Below are 12,266 nucleotides of genomic sequence, written 5' to 3' on the forward strand. Positions count from 1 at the left end.
ACCTCTCAGCCTCAGTTTCCCCAGCTGGGGACTTGGGAACCAAAAACGCCCTCGGCCTCTTCAGGTCGTGGTACAGATGAACACAAAGCTGGCATGCACTAGGCACTCAGTAACTGCAGTTGTCACCCTCAGAAACATGAAGGAGAAGGGCAGGGACTTGAGATGGGGTGTCGCAGGTAGCCCCAGTTCCCTCCCACAGGATCTCACCGGCCAGCAACCAACCCAGAAAGTCCGGAGGCCATAATTAGGCAGAAACAACCCACCTCTTTTTCTGGGAAAGCGAAACAGGAAACCGAAACAGAAAGCCTGGGCTCTGCTCAGCCTGCAGATTCCCCATTCAAGCATCTCCAAGTCAGAGGATCATGCTGGAACTTGTCATTGGTCGGCACAGCTCCTATGCTAATAAGTGGGTAGCCCCAGCCCAGAGGAGATTCCAGCGCCCTCCCCTAATTCCCGTCCAGTCCCTATGGGCAGATCTGGAGGGCACCTACTTTGTATCACTACAGCCCTGTGCCCATGGTTGACCACTTGAATGAGTCGGTGCTGCGCTGCAGCAAGCTGCCACGGTGCGTGTGCTTCCTGCTGCTTCTGGTCACACTGATGGTTATCCTCGTGCCCCTGATCATCTTCGTTGTCAGGGCCGACAGCAAGGACTGCACGGATGGCCTCCAAGCAGAGCGGGAGTGTCAGAACCTCACTCGACACGTGCAGCACCAGCTAACCCAGGCCCAGGAAGTCTTACACAAGATGGAGGTCCAGGCCGCCACCTGCAACCAGACGGTGGTAAGCCACTGCACCCCCTGGAGTGGGCCCTGTACTTGCGGGGGTTCTTACAGGGTCTATGTGGAGATCAAGATGATAGACCTTAAAACTCCCCCCTGGATGTCCCCACCAGGGTTTGGAGACCTCTAAACTCTCTCCAGGGTGCTAGTGTGGGGTGGGGTCTTAAAACTTCCCAGAGCACCCAAATCAGGGGCCTCAGTATCCCTGCTAGGATATGGGGGAATCTCCAGACTCCAGGGCACTGGTGTGTGGGAGCTAGAAACTCCCCTCGGGCCCCAGTCTTGGGGGAGCAGAAGTCCCCTCTAGGGGTTGGGATCGGGACCTCACCAGGTCCCAAAGAAAGAAGAGGCTCTTGATACTTCCACTGCATCCTGAGAGACTTTGGAATTTTCATCTGTGTCCTGATATGGGGGAACCTTGAAACTCCCACTGGACCTCTACTTGGACTCCGAAATCCCCCCTGTGCTCTGGTTTTGGGAGGACCTCTCAATCTTCTCGGGCAATAGCCCGGGGGATCTGGAAACTTCTCCTAGAGTTTGGGCATGGGGAGCTTCCAAATTCTCTTGGGGAGGGCCTCAAAACTCCCATTTCGAGGATCACACCCTTATCGGTGGCCCTGGGAGGGTGGGAGGTTGTGGCCACTCTTCAAGGTGGGAGACTGAGGTGCAGGGGACGGTCGGAGTGGAAACTGAAGGGGGTTTGGACCCGAGCTCCTCTGATCCCAGGGCCTAAGGAGGGCTCCAGGGCCCAAGGACAGAAGTCCAGTTTCCCACACCCCACCCCCACCCCCGCGTCGCAGGTGACCCTGAGGGACTCTCTGAAGATGGAGCAGGCACGGGTGGCGGAGCTTCAGGGTGAGAAAAGCACGAGGCCAGCGTTCCACGGAGGCGGCTCCGAGGGGTGGGCCAGATATTGAAGAGGACTGAGGAGGGAGGGTCCCAGGGTTGGGGTCGGGAGGGAGGGATGGGGCCAGATTCCATCTGGAGTAGGGGAGGGGGGAGCACGCCAGGTTTCCCAGCGTGGGTTGAATGAGGGCGGGGCTAGAGGCGGGGACTTGTCCCGGGTTGGAGCCAGGTGAGTGAGCGTGGTCAGTGTGTTGACCCGCCCCTTGATTCTGTACCCGACCCCACCAGGAGAGGTCAAGATTTTGAACCGGAAGCTGGAGGACACTTTGGAGGAGGTGCAGCGACTAAGGTCCGAGACGACCCCCCACCCCCGGCTACTCCCCTTTCACCCCACCCCGAAGACTCGCGACCCCCTTGGCTTCGAAAAACCCTGTTGCTCAGGGGGCAAAGTTTAAGTCCCAGCCTTGTCCCTGTGTCACACAGCCATGGGCTGGCCGCTGCCAGCTCTCCTCCCCAGTGACTTGGTGGGGGAGGAGTGGAGATTCTTGGGGGCGCAGCCTCCAGCTGCTGGAGCCGGCCCGGCAGCTGCCTGAGTTGTCCCGATCTCTACTCCAGAAGCGGGAGTGAGGCCTCAGCTGAGAACAACTCTTCTAGCTGCTGGAGCGTCCTGTTCGCTGTGGTCGTGGTCGTGGTCCTCAAGGCTCTGCTGATCTGAGGTCCCAGAAAGCCGGCCGGTAAGGAGGGGGCAGCTCGGGGGAGAAGAAAGCTGGGAAAGGATGGGAGTCGGGGATGGGTCACGGTCTGGGGAGGTGGCCTACCTGCGGGGCAGAGGGCTGGGCACCGAGGAGGAGAAGAATCTTGGAGAGGGAGGGAGAGCCCAGTGAGCAAGGAGGGGATGGGGGGGGCGGTCCTGGAGCGGGGCAGGGCTTGGGGGGGCGGAGCCCGTGTTGTATCTGCCTCTGAGTCCCTGTTTTGATGTCTTTTAGGCCACAACCTGGACTGGTCCGGTTCCCTCTCTGCTTCCCCCTTTGAGGCTTCCTGACCTGGCCCGTTCTGAGGGGACCACATGGCAACACGGTTGTGGGGAGGAGAGGGGGGATGGGGTAGCCTAAGGGGTCCATGGGGCAGCTCTGGAGGGATACCTTGGGCATGGAGAAGTAGCGGAGTTGGCCCAAGGCTGCCCTAGAGCTGAGGAGGGCACGGAGGTGGAAGGTGGGGCACCTGCTTCTTGCTGACACGGTTTCTAGAAAGTCACTTTCTTCTGGGGTCTTTGGGCTCCAAAAAAGTAAACACCCCTCTAGGGGGGGAAAAACTTTACTCTCAAGTTTTTGGAGTGTTATTGTGTCATCCCCAAGCATCTGGGGCCTGCCCTGCGGGCCAGGGTGGATACCCATTGACATCCACATCCAGCTTTCCCTGCTCTAGAATGTTCTCAGGAATCCCTGCGTTTCTGGCAGTCACCACCCCACTGCCTCCCCAGCCCTCTTCTCCATTTGGATCGTCTTAAAGAACTCTACACCCTCATCAGCCTGCCTGCAGTGTTCTGCTCTCATCTCACCGGGATCTTCTGATGGCGGTGGTCCCATGAGGAAACCAAGGCTGTGATGAGGAACACTTTGTCCTGGTTCCCAATCCCTTCCCACAGAAAGTGCAGGGCTGGGATCAAACCTGGATCTGCAGACACACACAGGCCTGTGTCACAATGCCCCCTCCTCCTCCATCCCCCAAACTCTTATTCATCCTGCAGTACCCAGCTCTGGGAGCCCCTCCTCCAGAAAGCCTCTCTGCTTCTCAAAATTGAAGGCCACTGGGAGTTCCCTGGTGGCCTAGTGGTTAGGATTTTGAGCTTTCACTGCCATGGCCCGGGTTCAGTCCTTGGTTGGGTAACTGAGATCCCGCAAGCTGCATGGCACGGCCAAAAAAAAAAAAAAAAAATTGGAAGGTGTTCAAAATTGAAGCCTACCATCTGATAAACCCTTCAACCCACTTTCTTGGATCCTCCCATGGCCCATAATTCCTTCCTCCTCTGTTATCTTCCTTCCTCCAAGTTCCCCTGGAATCCTGACTATTGTCCGGGCAACTTCTTGTGTATGGCTGGGGGTGGGGGCAGGTCCCTTGCATCTGCCCAGAATTCCCAGAATTCTGCACTGCCCTCGACATGGTCCCGAGCCCAGATGGTCGGGCCCCCTCCTCCATGGCTCCCGCTGTCCTCCCAGGGCCCCCCAAACCCCATCCCTGCCACAGGCCTCCCCTGATGCCCCCCGACCCCACCCCCGGCCCCTAACTTCCTCTTGCTCCACTCCCTGTGACCATTTCTCTGCATTTTGATTTGTCAAGTTCCTTCCTGCCTCATGGCCTCAGCTAGTCTCCACCCGCTGCTCGGAGCACCAGCTCCCCACTCTGAAGTTCTAGAGCAGGGTTTCTCGGCCTCCAAACTCTTGACATTTGGACTGGACCATTCTCTGCTGTGGGGCCTGCCCTGTGTACTGTAGGACGTTGAGCAGCATCCCTGGCTTCCACCCACTAGAGGCCCATAGCACCTTACCCCGAGGTTGTGACAACAAAAAAAATGCCTCTAGACATTACCAAGTTTCCCCTGGGGGGCAGAATCAATTCCGGTGAGAACCTCGGCTCTAGAAGGTGAGGCTTGGGTCCCCGTCAGTTCTGTGTCCCCAGCTCACAGGGGGGCTCAGCAGGTGCTCCCATGGAGTCCCTTTACAATGACTGAGTCATTTCTCCACCCCCCCCATTGGCAGCCCCATCTAACAGATGAGGAAACTGAGGTCCAGAGAAGTGACTGGACTCTCTCAGGGTTCCTCAGCTGCTCAGGCAATGGAACCCTCTGCTTCTAGCAGGTTCTCTTGATTGCCGGGAAGCAAACCTTTCTCACGTGACCTCAGTCCTTTCCCATCCCCACTCAACATCCTCACCCCCAACTCCCAGCTTGGGCTCCCAGCTTGGAAAGTCCCAAAACAGCTCCGCCTCCCACCCCCACCATACCTGGGCTGTGTTTCGCTGATGGAGGGGGCAGGTTTGCCCCAATATTATGGGTTTGACCTGCTCAATTTCTTCCCCTAAATTCCCACCCAATGGCCAGGGTATAAACGTCTCTCTTTCCTAAAAATGCCCCTCTTCCCTGGCTGGCTGTTGGGGGGATTGCAGCTTCAGCAGGAATCTGGCAGTGACCTGTGGCTGCTGTGTGTCCCTGGCCTGAGACTTAGCCTCTCTGGGCTCTGGTTTCTTAATGTGGAACTGGGGGGGGGGAGGGGGCGGGGCAGGTCAGGGAGGGACACAGATTCTAGTTCATAGTGTTCACTCAGCTCACATTTCTGCACAACTATTGTGTGCCAGGCCCACACGGTGGCAGTGTGAACAGGGCAGGTGCAGGCTTTGCTTTCTAGGGGCTCACCCAGTCTGATGGGGGAGGCAGCCAGGAATCAAACACAGGTAAAATGACAGCAGAGCTGAGAGAGCTGATCAAAAGGGGCCTGAGTTAGTGGGGAAGGGGGAGGGTTCTGGAGGAGGAGACACACTGGTGGACAGGGCAGAGCTGGTAGGAACTGTTAACTGGGCAAAGAGGGAGGAGAGGGCTCTCAGGCAGCCCTGGGGTAGGAATGCGCTGGCCTGAAGAGCGCTGAGAAGGGCTGGAGGGGGCTAAGAGCAGGAAGTGACATCACAGACCTGCTAGGGGCCTTGCTGGGGAAGAAGAGGAGGAGGAAAGGGAGGTGGAAATGGAGGAGGGCCAAGAGGAGATAAGGGGAAAGAGGGCGAAGGGGGAGGAGGAGGATTTGACTCAGAGGGAAGTCTGGGGAACGGTGTGAACTCGCCTGGATCTGATTCACGTTGTAAGATCGCCCCCTGGTGGCCTAATGGAGAACGGGCAGGGAGATGGGACCGATCCACCCTTGCGTCGACCCTCTGGTTCTCACAGCCAGTCACAAGAAGTGTGGAAGCCTGAGCCAGGCCGACCTCAAATGCTCGAGTAGCCTCCCGTCTTCTAGGCTTGGTCTTTCCATGAACAGAATAGGGACAATATACCCCCAGACCCTCGCCAAGCGCCCCCTGTGCAAATGGGTGCTTTTGCGCAGATGTGCTCAAGTGAGTCCCACAAAGCCCTACGGGGCAGGAGCTACTGTCATCTCCGCTTCACAGAGGGGGAAACTGAGGCTCAGAGGGTCACGTGGGATGCAGATTCCAGACTGGAATCCAGGACCCACCCCCCCAGTCCTGTCCTGGGCTCCACTAGCCTGGCCTGGCCCCTGGCGTGGGTCCAGCCCCTCCCAACAAACTTGAAGCCACCGCCAGGCAGGGCGGAACCGTGGGTGTCCCTGGTGCCCCAAGGTGCCAATTAAATGCTCGTGGCCGTCTGGGGCCAGAGCTGTGGATGGCGGCGGCATGGCCGAGCCGGGGCCGGAGCCGGGGCGCGCCAGGCGAGTGTTCGCCCTGTGCGGGGCCGCGGTGTTCCTGGCAGCGGTGGCGGCTGGAGCAGCCCTGCTGGCCTGGAATCTGGCCGCCTCGGCCTCCCGGAGGCCTCGCTGCCCAGAGCCAGGGGCCAACACCACGGCGCCGCCTGGAGACCTGGTGCCCGAGGTCGAGGAACTTCGGCGCCGGCTGGCAGAGGCTGCCCAGCGCGAGGAGGCCCTGACCAGGCAGCTGAACCAGGCCGAGGGTGTCCGACAGGAGCTGGAGGAGGCCCTAAGGGCCTGTGAGGGCCGCCAGGTAGGTGGGCAGGGTGGGGGGCTGGGGAATCCAGAATATTGGGGGGAGAGGGTGCACACACATCCCTGGGGCTCCCCCCCACCACGCCCTGTGCCTTGGTTTCCGCCATTCTTCAATTGAGGGAGGCAAATAAGAATACACACGTAATTCCTTCCAACTCCTACAATGCCAGTTCATCCTTGAGTCTACCTTCTGACCAAGAAGGTGCCACTGTCCTCTGCTATTTGCCAGATCACTGGTGGAGGCTAGGGAAGCCTCAGACCCCTAAGCCCACCTGGGGAGGCCCTGTGCTAACCCTCCCCCTAGGTACCCACTCAACATCCCACCTCCCAGCCAGTGTACAGCAGCCCTATTTCAAGAGAGGGACATTCATGTCACCTGTAATTAGGAGGCTAAAGTTGGCCTCTTGGGAGAGGTACCAGCCAGGTCCTCCCTTTTCCTCCTGCCACCCCCTTCAAACCCTTCCTTAACCCTTCCCAGCCCTGGGCCTCGCAGAAGAATCATCCTCAGTGTCCCAACCATTCATGTTTATTGAATAACTACTGTGTACCCCTGTGTCCCAGGCGCAGCAGAGGTTGGGCAGTGTATGAATTTTTGAAAGTTCATGTCTTTTGAAAATTCATCCCTACACCTTTCCTGACTGCCTAAGGGAAAGGCCTGGGGCAGCCGAGGTTAAGAGCAGCCTGCACTGGGTTCAAATTCTGTCTCTGCCTCTCCATGGAGGATTCTCTGAGGAAGCCAGGCCAGTGGTTTTGCAGAATGTCTTGTTGCCGAAATCTCGGCCTCTGTACAACAGTACCAAATAGAAATACGGAGACAGAGTTTTGGAGGAAGTAGAAAGAGTAGCTTTATTTCTTTGCCAGGCAAAGAGGGAACACAGCAGGCTAGCACCTCAAAAAAACTGTGCCCCCCTCTCTGGGGGAATAGGGAGAAGTCTTATAGTCAGGGCTTGTAGTCTGGGGTAGCTGATAAGGATCAAGGCAGTGATGGACTTGCATTCTTCTTCTGGGAAATTTCAAAACGGCCACAGCTGACATCAGGCAGCTCCGTAACTGGGTGTGGTCATCTCCAAGATTATCGCTGGTGACCTTCTCTCTGAAATGAAGAAAGCTACAAGGGAGTGTTACAAGGGAGTGTGGGAGAAAAGAATGCCAGGTGCAGGATATAATTCACATAGAGTCAGAGAGTGATTAAGGAATTAGCTTTGTGTAGGACAATTCTAGTTGCATGCACTACAGATTAGTAACAGTTAAAGTGAAACTAGGATTGCTTAACTTTTATAGGCCTGCTTTTGCTGTTTCTATAGCCATTCACTCATTCCTTTGTTTTCCCGGCTTGTTAGTAGGAAAGAAAAACCCCATTTTCCACTTCTACTGTAACAGTCTCACAGAGGTGACTAAGTATACCCTAGAAACCTAATTATCAACCACCAAATTGGCTTGTGCTGGTCTGAAACCCCAGTCCGCAAGTCTAGATATAGCTAGGATTGGACCCAGATCCTGTCGGCAGAGCTAAACCTTTTCTACATCTAGTTGGCCTGGAGTAGGGGCCGGTTGACCTGGACAAAGATCTCCTTCCAGGCAGGCACCTGTCACCACTCGGTACCCCAGACTTCAGAGGCCACGTCTGTGTTTTACAACTACAGGACCCCAAAGGTCCAAATAAAGCTCAAGGAACACCAGTGTAGTCTCAGTCTCCCCTAGAAAGGGCGGGGCCAATTCACTCCTTCTCCCCTCCCCCCCTCCCCCCTCACTTCCCCTCCACTCCGCAGAGTCGGCTTCAGACCCAACTGATGACACTGAAGACTGAGATGGACGAGGCCAAGGCTCAGGGGACCCAGATGGGGGCTGAGAACGGGGCGCTGACAGGTGTGTTGGGGTGCAAAGTGGTGGGCAGGTCTACAGGTGGGAGGAGCCTAGAAGGTTCCCAGCTACGCAAATGACACGTACAGGTGCAAACGTAAAGCAGACGAACGCGAAAACTTGTGAAAGAAATGCACATAATATGCAAAGGTCATGCGAATGTCAGAAAACAATGCAAATACAACAAAATATGCACACGCCGTGTAGAGATTCCCAAAAGTAATGTAAACCTATGAAAAGCTATGCAAATAACACGTAAAGGTCAGGCAAACAGCACACAAACTTAATTCAAATAAAATAAACCACGCAAATAGTAGGCAGACTATGAATTCGGAGCTGGTGTGCGAGGGGCAGGAGCCTGGTCTCCAGCCTGATCCTGCCCCCTGCGCCCGCAGAAGCCCTGGCGCGCTGGGAGGCGGCGGCCACGGAGTCTGCGCAGCGGCTGGCCGCGGTGCAGGGGCGCGCGAGCGCGGCGGAGGCCGAGGGTGAAGCCTGCGCAGCCCGGGAGGCGGCGCTGCGCGAGCACGTGTGAGTGAGGGGTGGGCGGGAAGGGTCCGGGGGAGGGCGAGCCCATGCCCCTGCCCATGTGGGCGGGGCCTTGTGGAGAGTCAAAGTGAAGGTCAGGAGTTAGAACTTGGGGGGCGGGGGAGGCGCTCTTTGGGGACGGGAATCCCCCACGTTAGCGCTGGCACTCTGGAGGCACGGGTCCCTGGGGTCGGGCGCATACTGGGGGCTCCGGCGAGGGCGGGGAGTGCAAGTGGAAGATGCAAGAAAAATCGAGTATCGAGCGAGGGGCCGGGGGCCTGGAGGCGGAGCTTCTGGGGAAAAGGCTGGGGGTCCCTGGGGAGGGGTCCTGGAAATGGCCAGGGGTGGAGAAGGGATGGGGGATCCTGGAGCATGGGATCTCTGGGGAGGGGGCGTTCCCAGGAAAGGCGGAAGAATGCTGGAGGGTCTCTGGGGAAGGGGGTTACAGGTGCTGACGGGACCCTCCCTCCTTCCCGGCAGTTACACCCTGGAAGCCCAGGCCGGTCCCCAGCGCAGAGTGCCACACCCCCGGACCCGCTCCGGGTCCCGACCTCGGCCCAGCCCCCGCTCGCGCTCTCGCCCGGGAACCTCCGGGGGTTGCAGGCGACCAGCGCGGCGCGCACGAGGGTGAGTCAGACCCCAGCTGGATCAGGGCTCGAGGCCAGGAGGACAGACACTGGGGGCCCTGCTGGGACACTTACAGAGGTACCCACGCTGGATGAGATGCTCAGTCGACACCCATCAACGCCCAGCTTTCGACCGACAGCCGCCCTGAACGGAAACTGTGCAGAAAGAAGACCCGACCCTCTCTCCTTGACCATCTAGTGCTAATTTTGCAGATGGGGAAATTGAGGTCCATTTGGTCACAAGGTGAGATAGTGCAGAGCTGGGACTTAAGTCCCCTCTAAGGACAAGGACAGTGCTGCCCTCATCCCACAGACGTGAGGACTTAGGGTCCAGCCCTGACCTGGGAGTGACCTGAAGGGGTTACTTCTCCTCTCTGGTCCTCAGTTTACCTTGCCTGTAAAATGAGTGATCGGAATGGTGAGAGCCAGCATATCCTTGACACCAAAAGCTGACAAAAATGGCACAATAGGAAAACTACAGACCCCTCTCCCTATGAAGAGGGTACAAAACTCCCAAATGGAATTTTAGCAGAAAACCAAATAACACATTTTTAAGATACACCATAACAAAGTGACTTATGCCTGAGGTGCAGAGATGGTTCAATATTTGGAAGTCTGTTAATAAAATTCACCATACTAATGGATCAAATGAGAAAAATTCTGAAAAGATCATCAAAATAGCAACAATTTCATGTAAGTGAGATTATACAGTATTTGTCTTTCTCAGCCTGACTTATTTCAGTTAACATGATACCCTCTAGATCCATCCATGTTGTTGAAATGCAAGATTTCATTTTTATGAGAATATTATGAGTAATATTCCATTGTGTGTGTATATACATATATATATATAAAACATCTTCTTTATCCATTCATCTATCGATGAACACTTAGATTCTAATTTCCAGACTATAATCAGATTTTGCCAACTGTTCTGATAATGTCCTTTGTAACAAAAGAGTATCCTGGCTTACACATTGTATTAATCTGGAACATTCCTCAATCTGTCTTTGCCTTTCATGACACTGGCATTTTTTAAAAAGCCCAAGCGAGTCATTTTGTGGTGTCTAGTTTGGGTTTTTGTGATGTTTCCTCATGATTAATTGGCATTTTTGGAAGGAATGCCTCAGAAACAATTCAACCTAATAATATTATCTGCTGTTGGTATGACTATATATAGAAAACCCAAGAGAATTAATGGAAACTTTCCTATATCTAAACAACTAGGTAGAAAATCCTTTCAAAGAAAAGAAAGATCCATTTCAGATAGTGTTTTATATCCAGGAATAAACTACGTTCCTTATTATGTAAGGATCTATTCTATATTAATTTTTCAAAAAATAACTCAGTAGAAAATGGGCAAAGAACATGGGCAGCCTGCATAGAAATATACAAAAAAGGGGCCCAATCTCACTGCTAGGGAAGAAATGCAAACTGAAAAAAATGTGATACCGTTTCCTACCCTTTAGTTTGTCAAAGACAAAAATAAAAACAAATTAAAAGTTTGTGAATACGTTGTTCTGGCACTGCTGTTGGGAAGCAAGCAGTCCCACACACTGCTGGTGGGACTGCTCATTGGTACAACCACTTGGGAGGGCAGTTTTCCAGAATCTCTCAAAATTAAAAGTGCACATATTGTTTGACCCATCAACTCCTCTTCAGGCAATTTTTCTGCAACCATATTATTTTAATTAAAAACAATTTTTAATCTACAGCCATATTTAAATGCATACAAAATGATGGACTGAATGCAGTGGAGAATCCTGTGTTGGATCCTGGAACAGAAAAACACTTAGTGAGGAAATCAAGTAGAGTCTAGAGTTTAGTTAATAGTAATATACAAAGATTAATTTCTTGGTTTTGACAAAGAAATTGGAAGAAGCTGCATGAGCACTATTCAGAGACTCTCTGTATTATCTCTGCAAAGTTTCTGTAAATCTAAACGTATTCCAAAGTTAAAAGTTTATTTTTAAAAAGATGAGGGTGGGGGAGAGGAGAAATGAAGACATTATTACCACATTCTTGGTAATTGCAAAAAATTGGAAACAACCTCAGTGTCCATCAGTTGGGGACTGTTTAAATGAGTGTCCGTCCATCTACACCACGGAATGCTATACAACTGGTTTGCGTGGGTTTTTTTATTTTTTGTTTTTGGCCAAGCTGCCCGGCTTGCAGATCTTAGTTGCCTGACCAGGGATTGAACCTGTGCCCTCAGCAGTGAAAGTACAGAGTCCTAACCACTGGACAACCAGGGAATTCCCACTATAAAACTGTTAAAAAGGCCAAAGCTGATCTTCTCTGAGACGCATTAATGTAAAAAGCAGGAGAGCAATAATTTATGTACGTCTTTTAAAATTCGGGACTGGGGGAAACTTTTATCCAGATTATCTCTGAAGGAAACACTGGTCACAGCTGTGGCCTCTGGAAAAGGAATCAGGGATCTGGGGATCGGCGGGGGAAGCAGTCTCATGTTCCTCTGTATACCTTTTTGTAAAGTTTGCATTTTAAAAATCATGTGCATGTATTACCCTTAAAGTAATTAAATTTTTTTTTTTTTTTTTTTTTTTTTAGTAATTAAAATTTGTTTGGAAAAATTTCTGAAGAGGCTGGTGTAAGGAGGGGAATAGCAGCACTTGAAACTCTGATTCCCCCCCCTCAGCCAGTCCTGCTCGTTATCCCCCCACCCACCTTGGAGGTGGCTTGGCAGTGCCTGATCAGGGCCTTTACTGGGAGAGGACCAACTTGGGGTGGGGGGGTGGAATTGGAGGGCCGCCCCCCAAAGGAGGAGGTGAGGCTGAGGGGAGGGATGAGAGTCTAACCACTTTGTTCCGTTGCTGGCCACCAGGGGTCGCCCCAGTCTGCAGACCTGGTTGCTGCTGGCTGAGGGCCCAGAACTTGAGAGGCTG

General features: G+C 53.8%; 2 protein-coding genes across 2 annotated transcripts; both read left to right on the forward strand.

The window, feature by feature from the left end:
- The first annotated feature begins 447 nt into the window (after window positions 1–447).
- On the forward strand, window positions 448–2,945 carry BST2 (bone marrow stromal cell antigen 2). Its single transcript, XM_068534758.1, has 5 exons — window positions 448–783; window positions 1,583–1,637; window positions 1,917–1,977; window positions 2,244–2,362; window positions 2,615–2,945. The coding sequence occupies exons 1-4, from the start codon at window positions 517–519 to the stop codon at window positions 2,341–2,343; spliced, it is 483 nt and encodes a 160-aa protein (XP_068390859.1). The 5' UTR covers window positions 448–516; the 3' UTR covers window positions 2,344–2,362; window positions 2,615–2,945.
- Window positions 2,946–6,023: 3,078 nt separating this feature from the next.
- Window positions 6,024–9,365, forward strand: CCDC194 (coiled-coil domain containing 194). Its single transcript, XM_068534757.1, has 4 exons — window positions 6,024–6,347; window positions 8,119–8,215; window positions 8,605–8,737; window positions 9,215–9,365. The coding sequence occupies exons 1-4, from the start codon at window positions 6,024–6,026 to the stop codon at window positions 9,363–9,365; spliced, it is 705 nt and encodes a 234-aa protein (XP_068390858.1).
- Window positions 9,366–12,266: the final 2,901 nt, after the last annotated feature.

The sequence above is a fragment of the Eschrichtius robustus genome, chromosome 2 (assembly GCF_028021215.1).
Source record: "Eschrichtius robustus isolate mEscRob2 chromosome 2, mEscRob2.pri, whole genome shotgun sequence".
In the NCBI taxonomy this organism is placed as follows: Eukaryota; Metazoa; Chordata; class Mammalia; order Artiodactyla; family Eschrichtiidae; genus Eschrichtius; species Eschrichtius robustus.

Excerpts from the sequence above, each read along its gene's own strand:
- BST2 (XM_068534758.1), top strand. The coding sequence starts at position 517 with ATGGTTGACCACTTGAATGAGTCGGTGCTGCGCTGCAGCAAGCTGCCA. Across the intron at positions 784-1,582 it reads CCACCTGCAACCAGACGGTG|GTGACCCTGAGGGACTCTCT; the intron begins GTAAGCCACTGC and ends CCCGCGTCGCAG. Across the intron at positions 1,638-1,916 it reads ACGGGTGGCGGAGCTTCAGG|GAGAGGTCAAGATTTTGAAC; the intron begins GTGAGAAAAGCA and ends CGACCCCACCAG.
- CCDC194 (XM_068534757.1), top strand. The coding sequence starts at position 6,024 with ATGGCCGAGCCGGGGCCGGAGCCGGGGCGCGCCAGGCGAGTGTTCGCC. Across the intron at positions 8,216-8,604 it reads TGAGAACGGGGCGCTGACAG|AAGCCCTGGCGCGCTGGGAG; the intron begins GTGTGTTGGGGT and ends CTGCGCCCGCAG. Across the intron at positions 8,738-9,214 it reads GCGGCGCTGCGCGAGCACGT|TTACACCCTGGAAGCCCAGG; the intron begins GTGAGTGAGGGG and ends CCTTCCCGGCAG.